Source organism: Thermobia domestica, chromosome 10 (genome assembly GCF_964235325.1).
Source record: "Thermobia domestica chromosome 10, izTheDome1.hap1.1, whole genome shotgun sequence".
Classification (NCBI taxonomy): Eukaryota; Metazoa; Arthropoda; class Insecta; order Zygentoma; family Lepismatidae; genus Thermobia; species Thermobia domestica.
Window position 1 is genome coordinate 108,263,871 of NC_137463.1, and position 17,196 is coordinate 108,281,066.

At 35.6% G+C, this 17,196-nt stretch overlaps 2 protein-coding genes across 2 annotated transcripts in view; both read right to left on the bottom strand.

Annotated features, from left to right (window-relative positions):
• Positions 1-5,739: 5,739 nt before the first annotated feature.
• LOC145662643 (sorting and assembly machinery component 50 homolog) overlaps positions 5,740-17,196 on the bottom strand; it is a 67,801-nt gene continuing 56,344 nt past the window's right edge. Inside the window, exon 11 of the mRNA XM_081728424.1 lies at positions 5,740-5,918. The gene's annotated coding sequence lies outside the window, so the exon portion shown is untranslated. The remainder of the gene's footprint in view (positions 5,919-17,196) is intronic.
• Positions 16,008-16,460, bottom strand: LOC145661576 (uncharacterized). The gene has a single exon (XM_081726894.1). It carries the CDS (start codon positions 16,458-16,460, stop codon positions 16,008-16,010), a length of 453 nt encoding a protein of 150 aa, XP_081583020.1.

Here is a 17,196-nt window from a genome sequence, read left to right on the forward strand (position 1 = left end):
AGTTGTGCATTTTAGAGCGAACAATGTAAAGTTTAGTACATTAAAAGTAGGCCTATGGTAATATAACGTAAGTTTTTACAAAAAAGTAACCATAGACACAGATATAGAAATATAAGAGTGTAAAATAGACGAAAATTGAATCTCACGATTAGTCATTTATATTTTGCAGAACTATGGAAAAGAAGACTATGGTATTAATTATAGTATTGACGGGTTTATTATTATTTGTCGTAGGGACCTTGATAATTATATTATATTTAGTATGTAGATTACGAAAATTAAATGAGCAGAGAGGAAAGATAAGTAACGTAGAAAACAAGAACACTATCTACGAAGATGCCACACACACAAAACATTATGCAAGTACGGCTATTTATTCACTTGTTCACAAAACTAACACTGGAAAACACAAAAATAGCACTGAGAGTAAGTTGGATCACTGTCGTGAACATGTGGAATTGCCACGACATAACACAAGCATAAAAGATACACATATAGCACTACACACTACCAAAATCCAGAGTATTGCACATGTGAACACGAATTTGGAGAATGCCGAAACCGTGAAAACGGACGAACATTTTACTACGAACCCGAATAGTGATAAAGTTTACTTTTGTCCGTGCGACGTAGTACTTTTGTGAACATCTCCAAATTTTCGACGAAAATATTCAGACACGAATTTCACGGCCAAGTGCAATCATCGGTACGACGCAACTGAGGACGCTACGTGGAGGACTTTCAAGGTCTCGGCCACAAAAACTGCAGAATAAACATTCTACGGCATGGTTTCGAAACATAGTTGCTAACTACAGGAACGAAAATGGTAACAGTAGTGAAGTGATTTTTATTTTTATCAATTTTTAATCATGCTTTAAAATGAAACAACGCAAATGGACGTTGATACTAAGTGTATAAGTGCATTATTAGGAAGTGAATAGTGTTTAATAAAGTGAATATCTTTTTGAAATAAATCAGTGCTGAAGACGCTGACATTCATGATAGAAGTGCTATAGCGAGAAACAATGTTTTGAACTTTGATACTGAATGCAGTGGAAAGTTACAGAAAAATATAAAAAGTATATGTATATGCGTTTGAAAGAGCACAAAGTAGCATGTAGTTACATATAAAAAATAATAGATTGCAGAAGCCGACACTTCAACAGAGACTCTTGTCAACGATTTGTTTTAAAAATGAAATAAAGAGAAATTAATGTAAATAAAGTTATATATAACAGAGTTTGTAATAAATGATTAAAGGAATATATTGATAGATATATGTATATATACAGGTGAAGGAAAAATATGTACAATTATTTTAATGTTTGCATTTTTATATTAAATATCTTGCCAATTTCTACCTAGAAATTTAGGCGAGAACGTAGTTCCCTCGTTTTGAAGGAGGGGCATGTAGAGGTATACGATTTTGTTATATTATTTTTGGTGATGGAAATTAATATTTATTCAAAGTCAAATTAAAAAGATTGAATTGTAGTAATAACGAAATGTTGTCATGTCGTACACACACGTGTATTTGTTTATTTGTTTATTTACGTCAATGGTTAGTAAATGTCTTGAATGTAATTACTGAATGTTATGGCTAGACGCTAAGTCGTCAGTTTATGTGTTTGTTGTGATTTGTAACATTGTGTACGAAATATGAAAAGTCATCAATGTGAAATGATGTATGTAACATTGACACACTTTGATTGTGGCATAACTGTCAGATTTGCAGAAACTGTTGGTCTGGGAATTTGGTCACGATGTAATTCGGGTTGAAACCAATGTTTCACCAATGGCTGAGATAGACAGAAAAGATCAATGAAGCGAATTCCAGTGTGTATGGAAACGAGAACAAAAACCTTTCGTTGGAGGGGATTGAGATCAGAAGTGGAGGAGAGATCGAGAAACACTTCGAGAGCCGTTGGCAGCTAAGCAGTGAGCTGCAATCCATTCCATTTCGAATAGATCAAGGGAGATCTATCCTTCATCAACAATAACCATAGACTTGGAGTATGGTTGGCATCTAGTCGGTCGCTACAGCCTACCGACTATCCAAACTGAGAAATCCAGCATCGTAAAGTATAATCATCCAGTCCAGACACTCATCATAATCACAGGTATGTGTATCTCAGCTATGTGCGAGTTATTCGTGACATAATTTCTAGATGTTGGCGATATGTGATCTGACTAGTTATACTTCATTCATACATGAACATACACAGTAACACTTTGATATTATTGGAAATAATACATTTATTGAATGAAGCTCAAATGTGTAATATTTTCCTCTCAATTCACTTCAACCTACTCATTTCAGACAATGAATAGTAGCAATCTCCGATCGTCTTAATTACGTCATCCCCATGCAATTTAGGCACGACGTGAAGAGGTTGTTAATATATAACAATGTTGCCAATCTTTCGAACTATCTCATTTCCATGATTCTTAATATTTCGTATGGCAGATGTGTGGTGAACTGTTTCTTATTTTTTTATTAGAGCATTTTTCGAAGTTATATGCAAGTATGTACACTCATGTCCAAAATGATTGTCGTATAACTGACTTCTTGTAAGAATATAATTTGATAATGATTTTGCAGGGTACTTTTAATACTGGTACTATGTGTATAATTGGGAAATGTATATTTGTGGTAAATTTCATAGGAAAAAAATTATAAATACGAAAATCAGGAGTAAAATACAATGTTGCTAAATGAACAAAAAAGTTTTCATTTTATTTTTCTTACTTTACTACTCTTTTGACATGAAATTTGCCACATACATGTCTTTGCCGATTATACACATACTAACATTATAAGAAATACCGATCGAATTCGTTATCAAATTATATTCCTACAACAATATATTTATAGACATGCGACAATAATTTTGGACATGAGTGTACATGTTCAAGGTACAAGGAAAGTATCAGATGACAAACGTATACTTATGTCTTCTATTTCAGAGATAACATCAAAGTGAAGCATTCTTCTAACTCATTTCGCTACGCTTGTGGCGACTCCATAAAATGCAGGGGAAACCATTTCACATTACAATCAAGTTCTAAGATGTGTGAGGCTAGCAAGCCATATTTTGGAATGTCTGTTAGTAATCTGGATAAACCATAGCCACTCATCTATTGCGTGAATACCTCAGAAGAACCTCGGAAGATAAGGAACAAGTTTGTTTCCCCGCCCTGGTGTTATTATGCATCAATTGGGTATGCTGGAAAGCTTCACATAAGCTTAAAGCGGAATCCAAACTGCTTCTCGGCTTACATTCGAGAGAAATTGTCCTCCATTTGAACTCGAAGCCAGGGCTAATTGGCTACAAATGCGATACATCTGCCGACTCACTCACGAAGGACTCCTGACAAAAGTACGTTGTACTAATCTTTACATACTTGCTAATATAATTGTCAAGAGTCATTTCAGAAGGACAAAACGATAAACAGTTGCACAAGTGAAAGCATTATACAGAATTACATATGGACAATTTCAAAATACTGCAGAGTACGGAAGAACTAATTTAGTCCAAGTTAAAGAAATACAACGACTTAATTTGCATATCAGTAAGAAAAGTGAATAAAGATACGAGTTATTTGAGTCCATTTTGGCTCTGACCAATTTATACATAAATAGATACCAAAGGTACTTCTGATTTCAATAAATGCTTCTCGTGGGGTTTGTATGACCCCCTCCCCCCAAAAGTACGGCAATTGGATTTTATCAATAGTAAACATTATTGAAAAAGGAAACAATATTTAGAATTTTCCTTTGATTGCATTTGTATAACAATAATAAACTATAAAAAAAATCACAAAAGAAACATTCACAAATTTATTTTTTTAAAAAAAGTTGCTTTTCTAGTATAATTTCTTTCAGTAATGAATAGCGAATTTAGGTTTGAATATAATACGAATAATATACGGGAGTGAAACTGATAACCCATAAATGTGTGTTCATCAAGATTTTACAAACACTTACACTTTTACTAACATTTTTCGTTTTTTGATTTAAACCATTTTTTTTTTAAACAGCTAAACCACCTTGGTTTAAACCAGCCAACCCTGAATTTGGCGACAACCCACAGACCACAATTGGTCCTACTAATTGCTATTTCTGTATGGAAAACCTGATAAAACGCCAACATGGCAAGAATGCACCGCCAGTTATAGATATATCCTTTATCCATGGCTCTCGTTCCATACAGTTCTCAGTACCCTGTACCCTCTTCATCTGAGTGACAGAAAACATCAGAAGGACAGGAATCTGCAGAGACTGATGAAGGTACACAAAATGTTGATTACAAAGGAGATGATCCGAAGACAAAACAGTATTATTCCAATCAGGATGATACGAATAATCTGATCAAAGATATAGAACTTATTAAGCCCAACTGCAAACTTATAACTTCTAGGCTGAAACAGTGGAATTTATTACATGAGTCGGTAAATATGTCACTTCAGAGGTCACACCACAAACCTTTTTTCACGTTTTTTCTCTGTGCATGATGTACTGTGGTTCTGTAATGATTATCGCCGAGAAGTTAGAATACATTGAAATCCACTGTAACCTTAACGTGACACATGTTCATTGACAGTTTCTCTAAAATCAAAACTGCACTGCTTCAGAATGGGAATAAGTATCTGTTTCTTCCGTTGGTTCCCTCTATTCATCTGAAGGAGGATTACAACAACGTAAAGACAGTACTGCAGGCCTTGTCTTATGACAAGTGTGGATGGAAGGTGATCGGAGACTAAAGTTGTCGCAATCCTAAAAGGTCTGCAGGAAGGTTTTACAAAGCTCCTTTGCCATCTTTGCCTCTGGGATAGCAGGGACACTAACACACATTAGTGCAAGAATGGTATGCCATTACGAACAAATTTTACCATCGGTACCCTAAGTGTAAAATTTGAGCCACTAGTCGACTTCAAAAAGGTGATTAGGAGACGTCGACTAATCGTACAAAACATCAGGGTTGCTAGTATGCCAAAAAATTTAAATGAGAATTTTGGAAAAAAATAACGCAATTTTCATAAATCATTCAGCTCTAGTTTTTCCCCTTGTGTAAAATATTGGAAGATAATATACAACAACTAAAAGCCTGTTTATTTCCTAATACAAGGTACAAATGAGTTACTTTGTACAAAATCAAATAGAGTTATGTGTTTGTAACTAAAAGGCGGCATTTTTTCTTTTAAAATAGCATAATTTTAAGTGTCTGTCTTTACAAAACCAAAGTTTCAGGCAAACAAATATTATTTTTGGTCATGGTCAGACTATATGAATCTGAAAATAACCATAAGAGCCCAAGGACAAACCAAAAGTTAAAATTTGTTACACAGTTCGAAGTTTCCTGCAGTGGAAACTGGGGTGTTGTGCAGTGGTCCATCCTGGTAGCATCACATAAAGCATGATCGAATATCTAAGATAAGAACTTCAATTTGTTTGGATGGTTAGTCGATGTATAATGAAAAAATATTTTATCATTACACGATGTACAATACAACAGATTAATATTTTCCCATTAATCCACAAGAAGGATAGGCAAATAAATGGTCCAGGGTGAAATCCCGTCAGTTTCTCAGCAGCAAGGTTTGTAAGTAGACAAGAAATACGAAATATTCGTAAATATTACCAATACATAATAATACAGTACGTGCCTTAAACATATTTTTTCTTAATGCACATTTTACTAAAAATGCACGCTATAGTAAAAGAAAATAGAACAATGATTAAACTAATGAAACATTTTAATTAATCGAATTGGTAACACATACAAATTTTAACTAACAATGCACAATGTTATATTACAATGAACGATGTAACATGTTCTTTCTAAGTCTAGGGAAGGTCCGTCGCATGTATGTACAAGACTGCAGCAACAGAAGACTTTGCACCACTGAATACGAAGCTGGAAAGAAAATAAACTTTTTATTAATAGCAATTTACAACATTTCATAAGATTAAAAAGATACTATTGAAATGTATGACAGGTAATTCGACGAAGAGTGTTTTTAAAATAATTTATTTCATAAAGCTTCCCAATTAATTGCGTATCAAATTTGTTCAACAGTGAATTTTTTTTTTAAAAAAAAAGTAAAAATTATGCATGTAGTAAATAAAATAAAATTAAACCGTTTGAAGAGCTCGTTGCTTTTTATTTAATAAAACTACACTCTGTTACAGAATGCGTTGTAGCGTACTGATTCTCGTCATTCAAAAAACAATGCTTCCATACACTCTAGAGGCCAGACCTGAAGAGTACATGGTCCGGAAGTGGGCGTACCCCCCCCCCCTTTAGTTTCAATAGTATAGTGTTAGTTTTGGTAGAATGTCTGTACACAGTTACCTTGAAGTCTTAAGAGTCATAAACATCGGTATGATCACCATCCACGTCTTAACACAGCTGAATTCTGCGCCAACTTCTCGCAGATGTTTTGCGGAGATACTCCGGAGTCACGAGGGTGAAGGCGTGTTCCACAGCTGCTTGTAATTCCTGCGTTGTGTGATATCAAGTGTTTCTTACTTGTTGCTTTATGAAACCCCAGATAGCATTGGGTGATATCAATAAAAATAAGTAACTACTCCTGAGAAGTCCTGCTCGAGAATCGGAGTAACTACACCTGGAGTAATCTCCTCCCTCAATTTCGTATCAATAAAACAAGCCACTACTCAGGTCTAGTCTGCTCCAGATTTATGAACGTTTACTCGCGCTTCCTCTGCACGTAGCACTGAGTCGTATCAATAAACGAAGTGATTACTAATTTCTCCCATTCATCGCGCAGTCATTTCGTTGTTTTTAACCTATGGCGTGTATCTTAAAAGCCATGAAACGGGCAAGTAGCAACGATAGCTTCAATCAAAGTGCATTTGTGGATATTCTAAAAGAGTTTCCAGTGGTACTTTCAAAGTCACAGCTACCAGAAAGTAAACGAAGGAAAGCCGAAACTTTGAAGGTAATTACAGTGAAATGAACGAAATATCAAATACATCTACGACTGAGACACAAATTCAAAAGAGAATCTTTAATATTCAAGCGAGAATAAAACAAAAATAAAAAAGGAGAAAAAAAAACGGGAAAGAAGAAAGTAATATTGAAACCATGGGAATGAACCTATTTGAGCTGACGGATGTTGATTGGAATCCAGCAATATCAAGATTAACACGACAAGCGCATATCACGTGTTGTCCAAGGTCTTTGTAGATTGTTTGGCTTTAAGAACGAAATCAGACACTTGGCTCCTTTGTTTTCTTTTTAATAAAGTCCAGCCACCCACGTCATAAATCACGTCCATCTGATTGCGTTTTCCGCACCATACGTATCCCCTTTCGCCTTGACATAAACAAAATACATTCTCATGTATACACCCTTTCTATCAACGTTGAGTTGAGTTGATTATTAGTTTAACGTCCTTTTCAGTAGCGTGCCTATATGAGACAGAACCCACTGATTAACGTGGGATCCAAACCACATGAGCTCCTGCCGGGAATCGAACGCGGGTCTCCTATGCCAAAGGCATGTACGCTAACCGCTTAGCCACGAAATAGCTCTTCCTATTAACGTATTACTCTCCAAAATACTAGGTTTCTTTAATGCCACTTGTGTATAGTCAAGTGCTCCGATAGCACCCGGAAATGTATATTGTTCTTGCCACTCTGCCTTTGCTGTTTGTATATTACGCACACTTCCGGAAACAATCCATTTTCAGGTAGTCATAGCCACACCAGAATCCCCTGACATTCCGACCAGAATCCCGGATCACTCACGTAACGCAAGAAAACCAAGGGCACCGATTTCTCTGTAAATTGGAGGGGGGAGGACATTCAGATGCAGAAGGTATATATATGTCAGGATTTTAAGACAAATTGCACTCTAATTATGCCAAATATTGTATATTCATAAATACAATAGGGGCCCACATGAGCTTTGGGGTGCCCGGGGCCCCTGGCCCCCACAGGATCGGCGCCCTTGAAGAAAACCCGCATCTTTTCATCATTACGTAATCCACCACCCCGAATTTCCGTTGATTCTCCTTAAATAATGTTGTTCTAATTACTACATTTTCTTTCATAAACTTATAATGCTTTTTGTAATCTCCATTTCCAACATTTCTATGCAGTTTATAAGATTTTCTACGTAGTAAAACAGTCATATACTCTGCCATATTTCGCACGGAGTCACCTATTTAGCTTGCTCCACAAATTTGGAGAAGTTACTAGCATCACAGAGGAGTCTTTGATTTTTATTGATATCAAACGCGTAGTAGTTACTCGGCTCGAGAACAGAGGTGTGGTTACTTCAAAAGGGCGGGGCTTCTCCGAGGTCAGCCGAGACGACTAGTGCTCAGTTCTCTTTTTATTGATACCAATGCGAGTAACTACTTCAAAATTGGGCGTAATGAGCAACTTCTCCGTTTTATTGATATCACCCATTGTCTGGTGTCTTCAGATCGGGACTTCTTGGAGGCTAGGCAAAGGAAGCTGATGAAGACGCACAACCTCTTCCAATCCAGCGGCCAGGAAACGTCTGATTCAGGTAACTGCGCACGTGAATCGCGAAGTGCGCTTTTGCTCCATCCTGCTGTATCACAACAGTGTCTTTGATACCATTTTCTTCCAGTTGAGGCACCAACCACTCATTAAGCATCTTCAGGTAAGAATGTTCATTTAAGAGTCTTCATCCCGGCGAAATTAAAATGCCGCTAATTTTACAGTAATTATGTGATATCTTCAAATAGATAAAAGATAATTGAAATATGGAACAAGAGCGCCCTAGACAATATTATTTTGCGTGAGGTACCGTTATCACAAGTCACCTAGTGGCTTTCCGTTTTCAGCTGTTTAGAAACGCGAAAATAAATACCGATTTTCAAAATGGCTCGAAATCGAAAGCAGATAAGTGAGTCGTGATAACGGTTTCTCATGTAAAATAATATTGCCTAGAGCGCTCTTGTTCCACATTTCGATTATCTTTTATCTATTTGAAGATATCACATAATTACTGTAAAATGAGCGGTATTTTAATTTCGCCGGGATGAAGACTCTTAACATTGTCTTCGAAGAAGGCCCAAAAATGTGTGTTACACTCATTCCAGCCCATACCATCACGTGTGGTGAGTTTCTCTCCATCTCTTTGTAAAACGAGGGTTTTCCTTACACTACATTACGTTCCGAGAATGCATACTCCGGTAAATAGCACACTCGTCTGTGAAGAGGACTGCACCATGGGATCGTTTGGAAGCGAGGGGAACACCTTAAGGAGAGTTCTGCATGCCTCTTTCTGCACATCCATGCCGGCGTCACTCACTTCATTCATATGCATTGAACGGTAAACCTTCAATTTTTGATCTTCTTTCAGGTGCCTCATCATGGTGGTCCGAGGAAAACCAAGCTCCGAATACCTTTTACGTGTTATTTTGAAGGCGACTGCTGCACTGATGCTTCTACTTCACGGCACGTTTCCCTCCGTTTTATCGGTCGACCGCCTCGGGGAAGGTCTTTCACACTGCCATAGCAAATGCACGTTTTTCCCACCCCAACATTGTTGCTTTTCTTGATGGATTAATACCAAAGAGGGCAAATTTCGCTTTAACACTTTCCATGGTGTCACCTGTGTAACACCTTTCATGAAGCCAAACTACAACTAATTTTTGTTCAATGCTATATGGACTTTGATCACACATTGTTGATTCTCCAACTTCACTGCAAATAACTGTTACCAAGCAGAAAACAGAAAAAACAAATAAACATGGATAGCAATGTTGCCAGACAATGCCAAGCAATGTTATCAAACAAATGTGGGTAAAACCTAAAACCGTCAGAAAACACCAATTAGGGGTACGCCCACTTCCGAAGCACGCTGTAGTTTGATATTACTACATGACATCTTGAATTTTGCAAGTAAACTGCTTTATGACAAGCATTATTTGTTGCTTTCTCCGTCAGATTTTTGTTTTATACCAAGAAGTATCGTAAATTTGGAGTCGTCTGTATGTTTTGAATACAGAAATAGTTCAGAACGAATTTGTAATTCAATCCTGCAGTATTTTCAATTAAGAAACGCTATAGAATTACTTTCATACTATTTTAAGCTTTTTTCTGGCACATTCATCTAATATTTTGTTTTCTAATCATTTTTGTCGCCATACTGTAAAATATATTACTTAAAAATAAATAACACACGAAATAAAATAAAATGAAGTCTTTCAGTTTTACGTCTCAAGATTATACCGTGTAGGCTAAAGGAGACGATGATGATTAGTAATGAAGAAAATGGTGGAATGAAGTGGAAGAAAACGGGAGAACCCCGAGAAAAAAGACATGCACACGCTGTTTATCCACCACAAATTCCACTTGGCGTGAACTGGAATCGAAACAAGGACCTAACACACCAGAGGTGAACGCTCTACCACTGAAGTTAATTCAAGATTTAAGACTCAAGTGATACCTCAAACTTTCATCGTCTCTGTCAGTTATGACGATTTAAAAGCTCTAAAATTCCAAATCAAGTGGAAATTTGAATTGATTTTTAATTTGCCTTACGCACAATTTTTGAGTATCCCCTCTTCAAACTTAAATTCACTGCAATATATAGAAATTATATTGAGTGCATCATGCTCCATAAAACCTCTTCGCAACTTGAAAACTCCAAGTGCGAATCCTTCCTCATTAGAACGAGGGAACCAAAATTAAATCTAAATCCATGTTCATTAGATAAAAGGAGGAATTGTATTATCAAGCTAAGTAGCATCAAAAATATATTATAAATACAAAGTACAAAAATTTTTTTACACTATTCTTCAGGATTTTTCAGAAATTTCCGTAAGTGTACGAAATGTTTAATCATAGAAATTGGCTACTCTGATTTATTAGTAACACCAAAAATAATTTTTAACCGCAGTAGATTATTACGTACAACAATGTTTTCATACTGCCCTACAAGATCATTTTCAGCGATTTTTAATAAATCCAGGGAATACATTAAGCATAAGAATTGGCTACTCTGACTTTCTACAGATTTGATATGCTTATACATTGGAGGGAAAAATGATTAGCCTATAAACACTTTTTCCGAAGTGGATTTTGAAATTCTTAAGTTTTCTTACCGTTGCTTTAAGTGTTGCTCTAGTGGTATATATATGGATGGAGAAAGGAGATACCAAACATGTAAATATCAACTCAAACCATACTTAATGGTGAAGTTTTCTCTGAAGAAGATACTAGTACTACACAAGGAATTGAAATAAAAGGATTAAAAATATACATAATACGAAAGTACATGAAATTTATTTATTTACTTTATTAAACACAGTGGTGTCTAAAATAAAGATTTTAACATTAATTTATTTAAGTTGTTAACATTGAGATGAATAGGGGAAAATAATGCCTCTTGTACTGGAGTTTCAGCCATAAAGACTATTTTAAAACGATATTAATATCCTCAGGGATTTTCTCTTTCTAAGCGTTTCTTGGTTGACTTTCCTGAGGAAGTAATGGTACCACCTCTTTAAGTAAGTGACAGCTTTCTTCGTGTTAACGAGAGCGTAAATCGTATACGACACGTAATTACACAATGTGTTTCAAAATAGTACATGCTTTATTAGTACTATAGATTATTCTGATTCATAAAGTAAATAACATGTATAAAAATATATAAATAAATGAAGTTTAATTTAATTTAAAAATGAAAGAAAGAAAAAGCTCATTTTAGAGTTTTCTTAAGGCTATCTTGGACATTCAAATAATTTATTTCTAGTTCAATGGATGGCGCCACCGTCACCAACGTTACTATATGAGAAGAGTTACCAAAAAAAAAAAAAAAAAAACCAACCATAAAATAGCAACCAAATAAAGAATTCAGTCAAAATCAACTAACCAAAATGAAAGTAACAATACCAAGAGAATGGTATTTTTCAATTTTCCATATTGTTGATCCTGTTATTGTTGCAGGTAACAATTGTTTATAAAACAATCAATTATAATTCGATTTTACTTATTCCGAAATCAGCAAAACTTTGTAGCAGAACTCAAGACAAACATATCTAGAGAACAGAATACGTGATATTTCGATTGTGACCATTGTTACAAGCAGATCACTGTTGCGAAACGAAGTTAGATTTAGTTTATAGTGCAAATGAATTTTCAGTACTTTCAGAGCAAGTAATCGAAGTTACCAAAGCTTTTCTGATCATTATACATTCCTGGTATACGACACTGGTATATCTGGTATGGTTATTGTCGACAAGCCACTATTGCAAAACAAAGAAAGAAAAAAAAGCACAAGATGGAACTAGGTATAAACATTTTAAATAGGATGCGATTTTCTCGTAGAAACTGGTAAAACTTTTTAGTACTATTCCCAGAATAGTCATACGTTAAAATGAATACTAGAATTTCAATATTTTACTTGTGCCCATTGTTGGAACAGCTGCTCATTGATGCCGAAAGGGTCGATCTATCTAGTGAGACTTGCCTTACAATATAAAATGTTCAAATACTTTCAGAATGACAATTAAAGAGTTCCCAAGGTTTTCTTTTCAATATATGCTAGTCGTAGGAATTGTCGAAAAGCTGTTGCTGCAAAACGACGACAAAACACAAGGTGGAACTAGGTATACAAATTTTAAACGAGATACGGTATATTGCGCATCTCGTAGAAAGTTATGGATTTTTTTACTAATCTTCCCACTAAACGTATCTAGGGAACAATTTACCAAGTCTGCTTGTGACCTTTATTAGAAGATGTTCGTTGTTGTCAAACGGTTATTTTAAACGTTCAAATAGTTAATTTCTAGCTCAGTGAATGGCTTCTCCGACAACAATGATTTTATGCAAAAGGTTGCATAAAACAATCTAAAAATTGCGAACAAATAAAGAATTCAGCCAAAACGAACGTTACAATACCTAGGGAATGGTATTTGCCAATTATTGGAGGCAATAATTGTTTATAAAATCATCATTTATAATCGATTGTTCTCATTCAGAAGCCAATTGAACTTTGTACTAATATTCATTACAAATATTGCGAAACGAGGTCAAACTATCTCAAAATCAGATTTAGTTTATAATAATAATAATAAAAGAAAGTAAGTTCCAATACTTTCAGAGCAACTAATTCAAGTTTCCAAAGCGTTTCTAATCTTAGTACTCATCGTAGCTATTATTAAAAAGCCTTTGTTGCAAAACAATGACAAAACACACGACGGAACTAAATATAAGAGTTGTCTATGTTATACGGCATATCGCTCATTTTCTCATAGAAGCCGGGGAAAGTTTTTGCTACTATTCTCAGTAAACGTATCTAGGGAAGAATTTTGTTGTTTATTTCTGAACTTTGTTGCATGCTGCTCATTGCTGTTAGAGTTGAACTATACAAAGTCAGGCTGGGTTTACAATAAAGAAGCTCTTTTAATATTTTATTAACAACAAATTGGCGATTTTTCAACGCCTTTTTATTTAATTGTATACTCTTTGTGGGTATTATCGAAAATCGATTTTGCAAGAGAATTACAAACCTAGGTACATACACTTTAAACTAGATTCGATATCCAACGTATTTTCTCGTAGAAAGCGATTTTTGTGCTTCCATTCCAAGTAAAGAAATGTATAGGACTGAAGATGTGGATTTAGCTATTTTCCTTCGTACCTTTGTTGAAACCAGATCATTATTGCGAAAGGAGTCGAACTATCTCAAAGTCATACTTGGTTTAATATATAAAATAGGTTCGAAAAATTTTCAGAACGACAAATTTAAACGTTCCCCGAGCCTTTCTTTTTATACACTCTTTGTAGATATTACTGAAAACCCGTCGCTGCAAAAGAACAAAACAAGACGAAACTACATATAAAAAAATTCTACGAGTTACGGCATATCGCTCAATTTCTCGTAGAAGGCCGTGAAAATTTTTGCTACTATTACCAATAAACGTAGTACGTATATAAACTATGAATGAGATACGGTATATCGTTTATTTTCTCGTAGAGAACTGAAAATGTTTACTACTATTACTAGTAAACATATCTAGGAAAGAATTTCCATAGTTTCGTTATAAACATTGTTGAAACTGATCATAGTTGAAACATATCCACGTCAGAAGTACTTAAAGAAAAATATGTTTCAATCATTTCAGAACAACAGATTAACGATTTTACAAATCATTTCTATTCATTATACACTCATACTTCCTATTATCGAAAAGCGAAGACGAGATATTCAATCTCGTTGAAGTGTATATACTTAGTTTAATCTTTAATTTTGTTATTCTCTTTCAACAATGGCTTTTCGACAATATCCATGAAGGCTGTATAATTAGAAAGACATTGGAAAATCGTGAAGTCGTTGTTTAGAGATTAATGAAAGATATACTGTATATAAATTTATTATTATTGTTATTATATACTAAGTCTGACTTGAAGATAGTTTGACTCCTTTTGGCACCATTCCACAATATTCAGATGCAAACAACGGAAATTACTGAGAATAGCACTAAAAATGCCACCATCTCCTACGAGAAACTGAGCGATATACCGTATCTCGTAGAAAATTTTTATTCATAATTCCATTTTTTATTCTGTCGTTGCTTTGCAACAGCGGCTTTTCGGTAATAGCTACGAGGAGTGTACATTGATTAGAAACGTTTGGGAAGCTCTTGAGTGAATTAATTGCTTTGAAAGTATTGAAACCTTCTTTTTTCACTGTAAACTAAGTTTGACTTTGAAATATTGTGATCCCGTTTCACAACAATGATTTACTTGTAATAATGGTTACAAACAAAATATCGAAATTTCGTCTGTTCAGTTTTCTAGATACGTTTGTAGTGAGTCTACTACAAAGTTTAGTTGACTTCTGAGTGAGAACATTCGAATTAGAATTGTTTCATAAACAACTGTTGCCTCCAACAATGGCAGGATCAACAATATGGAAAATTGGTAATTTCCATTCTCTAGGTGTTGTGTTCATTTTGCTTAGTTATTTGGTTTTGGATAAATTCATAATTTGATCACTACTTTTATGATTGTTTTTATGTTAAATCTTTTCATATAGAAACATTGGTGACAGTGGGGCCATCCATTCAGCTAGAAATTAACTGTTTAAATGTCCAAAATAACAATTTGACAACAAGCAGCTTCTAACAATTCTCTCAAGAGAACTGTGTAAATTCTTATTTAGATATGTTTACTGGGAATAGTAGTAAACATTTGCACAGCTTACTTCGAAAAAATGAGCGATATACCGTATCCCGCTTAACACTAGAATGCCCGCACTTCCGACATACCTAGAATGCCCAGTGGAACAAAAATGTTCCACTTCTTTCGAGTCTATAGCAAATAAAATATATTTTTCAAAATCTTAATATTATATGCCTTAATCCACTAAAAACTTTAACAGAGACGTATCACATTATTCTACCATTGTGTGAGGCAGGGGAAGTGGGGGAGGGGGAAGTAGGCTAGAGTGAAAAATATATGGAATTAAGTTCAAGTGCTTTTATTTTGTATGAAAATTTTACGTTACATTTGAACTATATGCTCCAGCGCATTTATTTGTTTTCTGCTCTTATTACAAAAAGTGTTTGCTAGGAATGATATTTTTTGAACTAATAAATGCGAGAAAACCTAACAAAAATTGAAAAAAAAGTTTTGTGGAAAGCGTTCATTTGAATTGCTACACCACCGTCTTCAAGGTGCAAACAGTATTATCAGTTTGCATGACATGCAACACATACAAATATTTTCATTTCTTTCGCAGTACATTGTTTGCATACAACCTTGTTGCAAGACGTACACACATTGCATGATCGTCCACAACCCACTTTACACTTCTTGGTACCTGACAACGCCTTCGTGTAGTTTCCGTAGAGCTGGAAAATGTTGATGTTCCCGGTGTCTGACTCTCCTCTCTATTCCTTCGTATCATGTACCTTTCTGCCAGTTCCTCTGCAAGTTGCAAAATGAATTAGCGACGTTCAATGACCTTTCCGGTGACCATCTTGAACAGCACTCAGGAATTAATCGCTGCCAGGTCCAGTAAGTTACAAAAAGTGTGTACAGACCATCGTCGGCTGGCAGGCTGCACAGAATATTTACGAGCCATCATGTCAACTGAATCTACACCACTCTTTGTCTTGTTGTAATATATAACAGTTTCAGGTTTCTTCTTGCCATCTCCTTGCAGTTCCACTTGTGGATGCATTGTGCTCAGTATCATGACACTTTTGTTCGCTTTTGCCAGGTAAATCGTGAGTGTAGTTTGTCCATGTTGCAACACCTGTGTGTAATGTAAAGGAGCCTTTGATTTTTTCACAGAAACTGGAATCTCCCTGCGTGATCGATTCATAGTTTCTACTAGATTAGTAGAAGCAGAACGTAGTCTGTTAGCAAGTGCTACCGAAATAAAGTAATTTTCACACGTGGCATTTCTTCCTTTCTTCAAGAAGGGCTGAACTAGTTTCATCGCAACATATTCTGAAAGTCTTTCCCCTGCCGGACGAAACTATTCCTTGCCCAGGTAGGGGAAGGCGTTTATTACATATTTGGTATCATTGTCCACGGCTACCCAAAACATTTGCCCATATTTATCGGGCTTGAACGGCATATACTGCGTGAAAGAACATCGCGCTTTCGACGGGAACAACTGTTCATCCACAGTTATGTCTTGACCTGGTACATAGCACATCTGTGAATTCTCCACGAACTTATACCATATTTCTGAAATATGACAAAATTTTTCTGTTTCCAATCTTGCACGTCTCGTAGACTTGTCGTCGAATCGTAAGTACCTCAGAATCTCCAAGAACCTGTTCCTGGACATCGCCTTTTGGCAAAAGGGGACACCCCATTTCTGGGACCATAAGGATGTGCCTTGAAACCTTTTGTCCCTGTAGCATCACGAACGTACATTATTGCAATAAATGCTTCTAACTCATCCAGTGCCATCGACCAACTTTCCTCTCCAGTTTGTCTGCGTGCTTCTTTTTCTGTGTATGTCCGTATTCTATTCAACATAGGATCATCAATTATTAGGCGCCAACAACTGGCAACACTCTCATCAGCAATGTGGCGTATCGCGTGTGATATCGGACCTTGTTTTTCTTTCAGTACATTTTGCTTAGCAATCCTACCGCTTGCAGGATTACCTGGACATACTACCTCCCAACGGGTACCATCTGGAGCAGTAATTGTCGTACCAA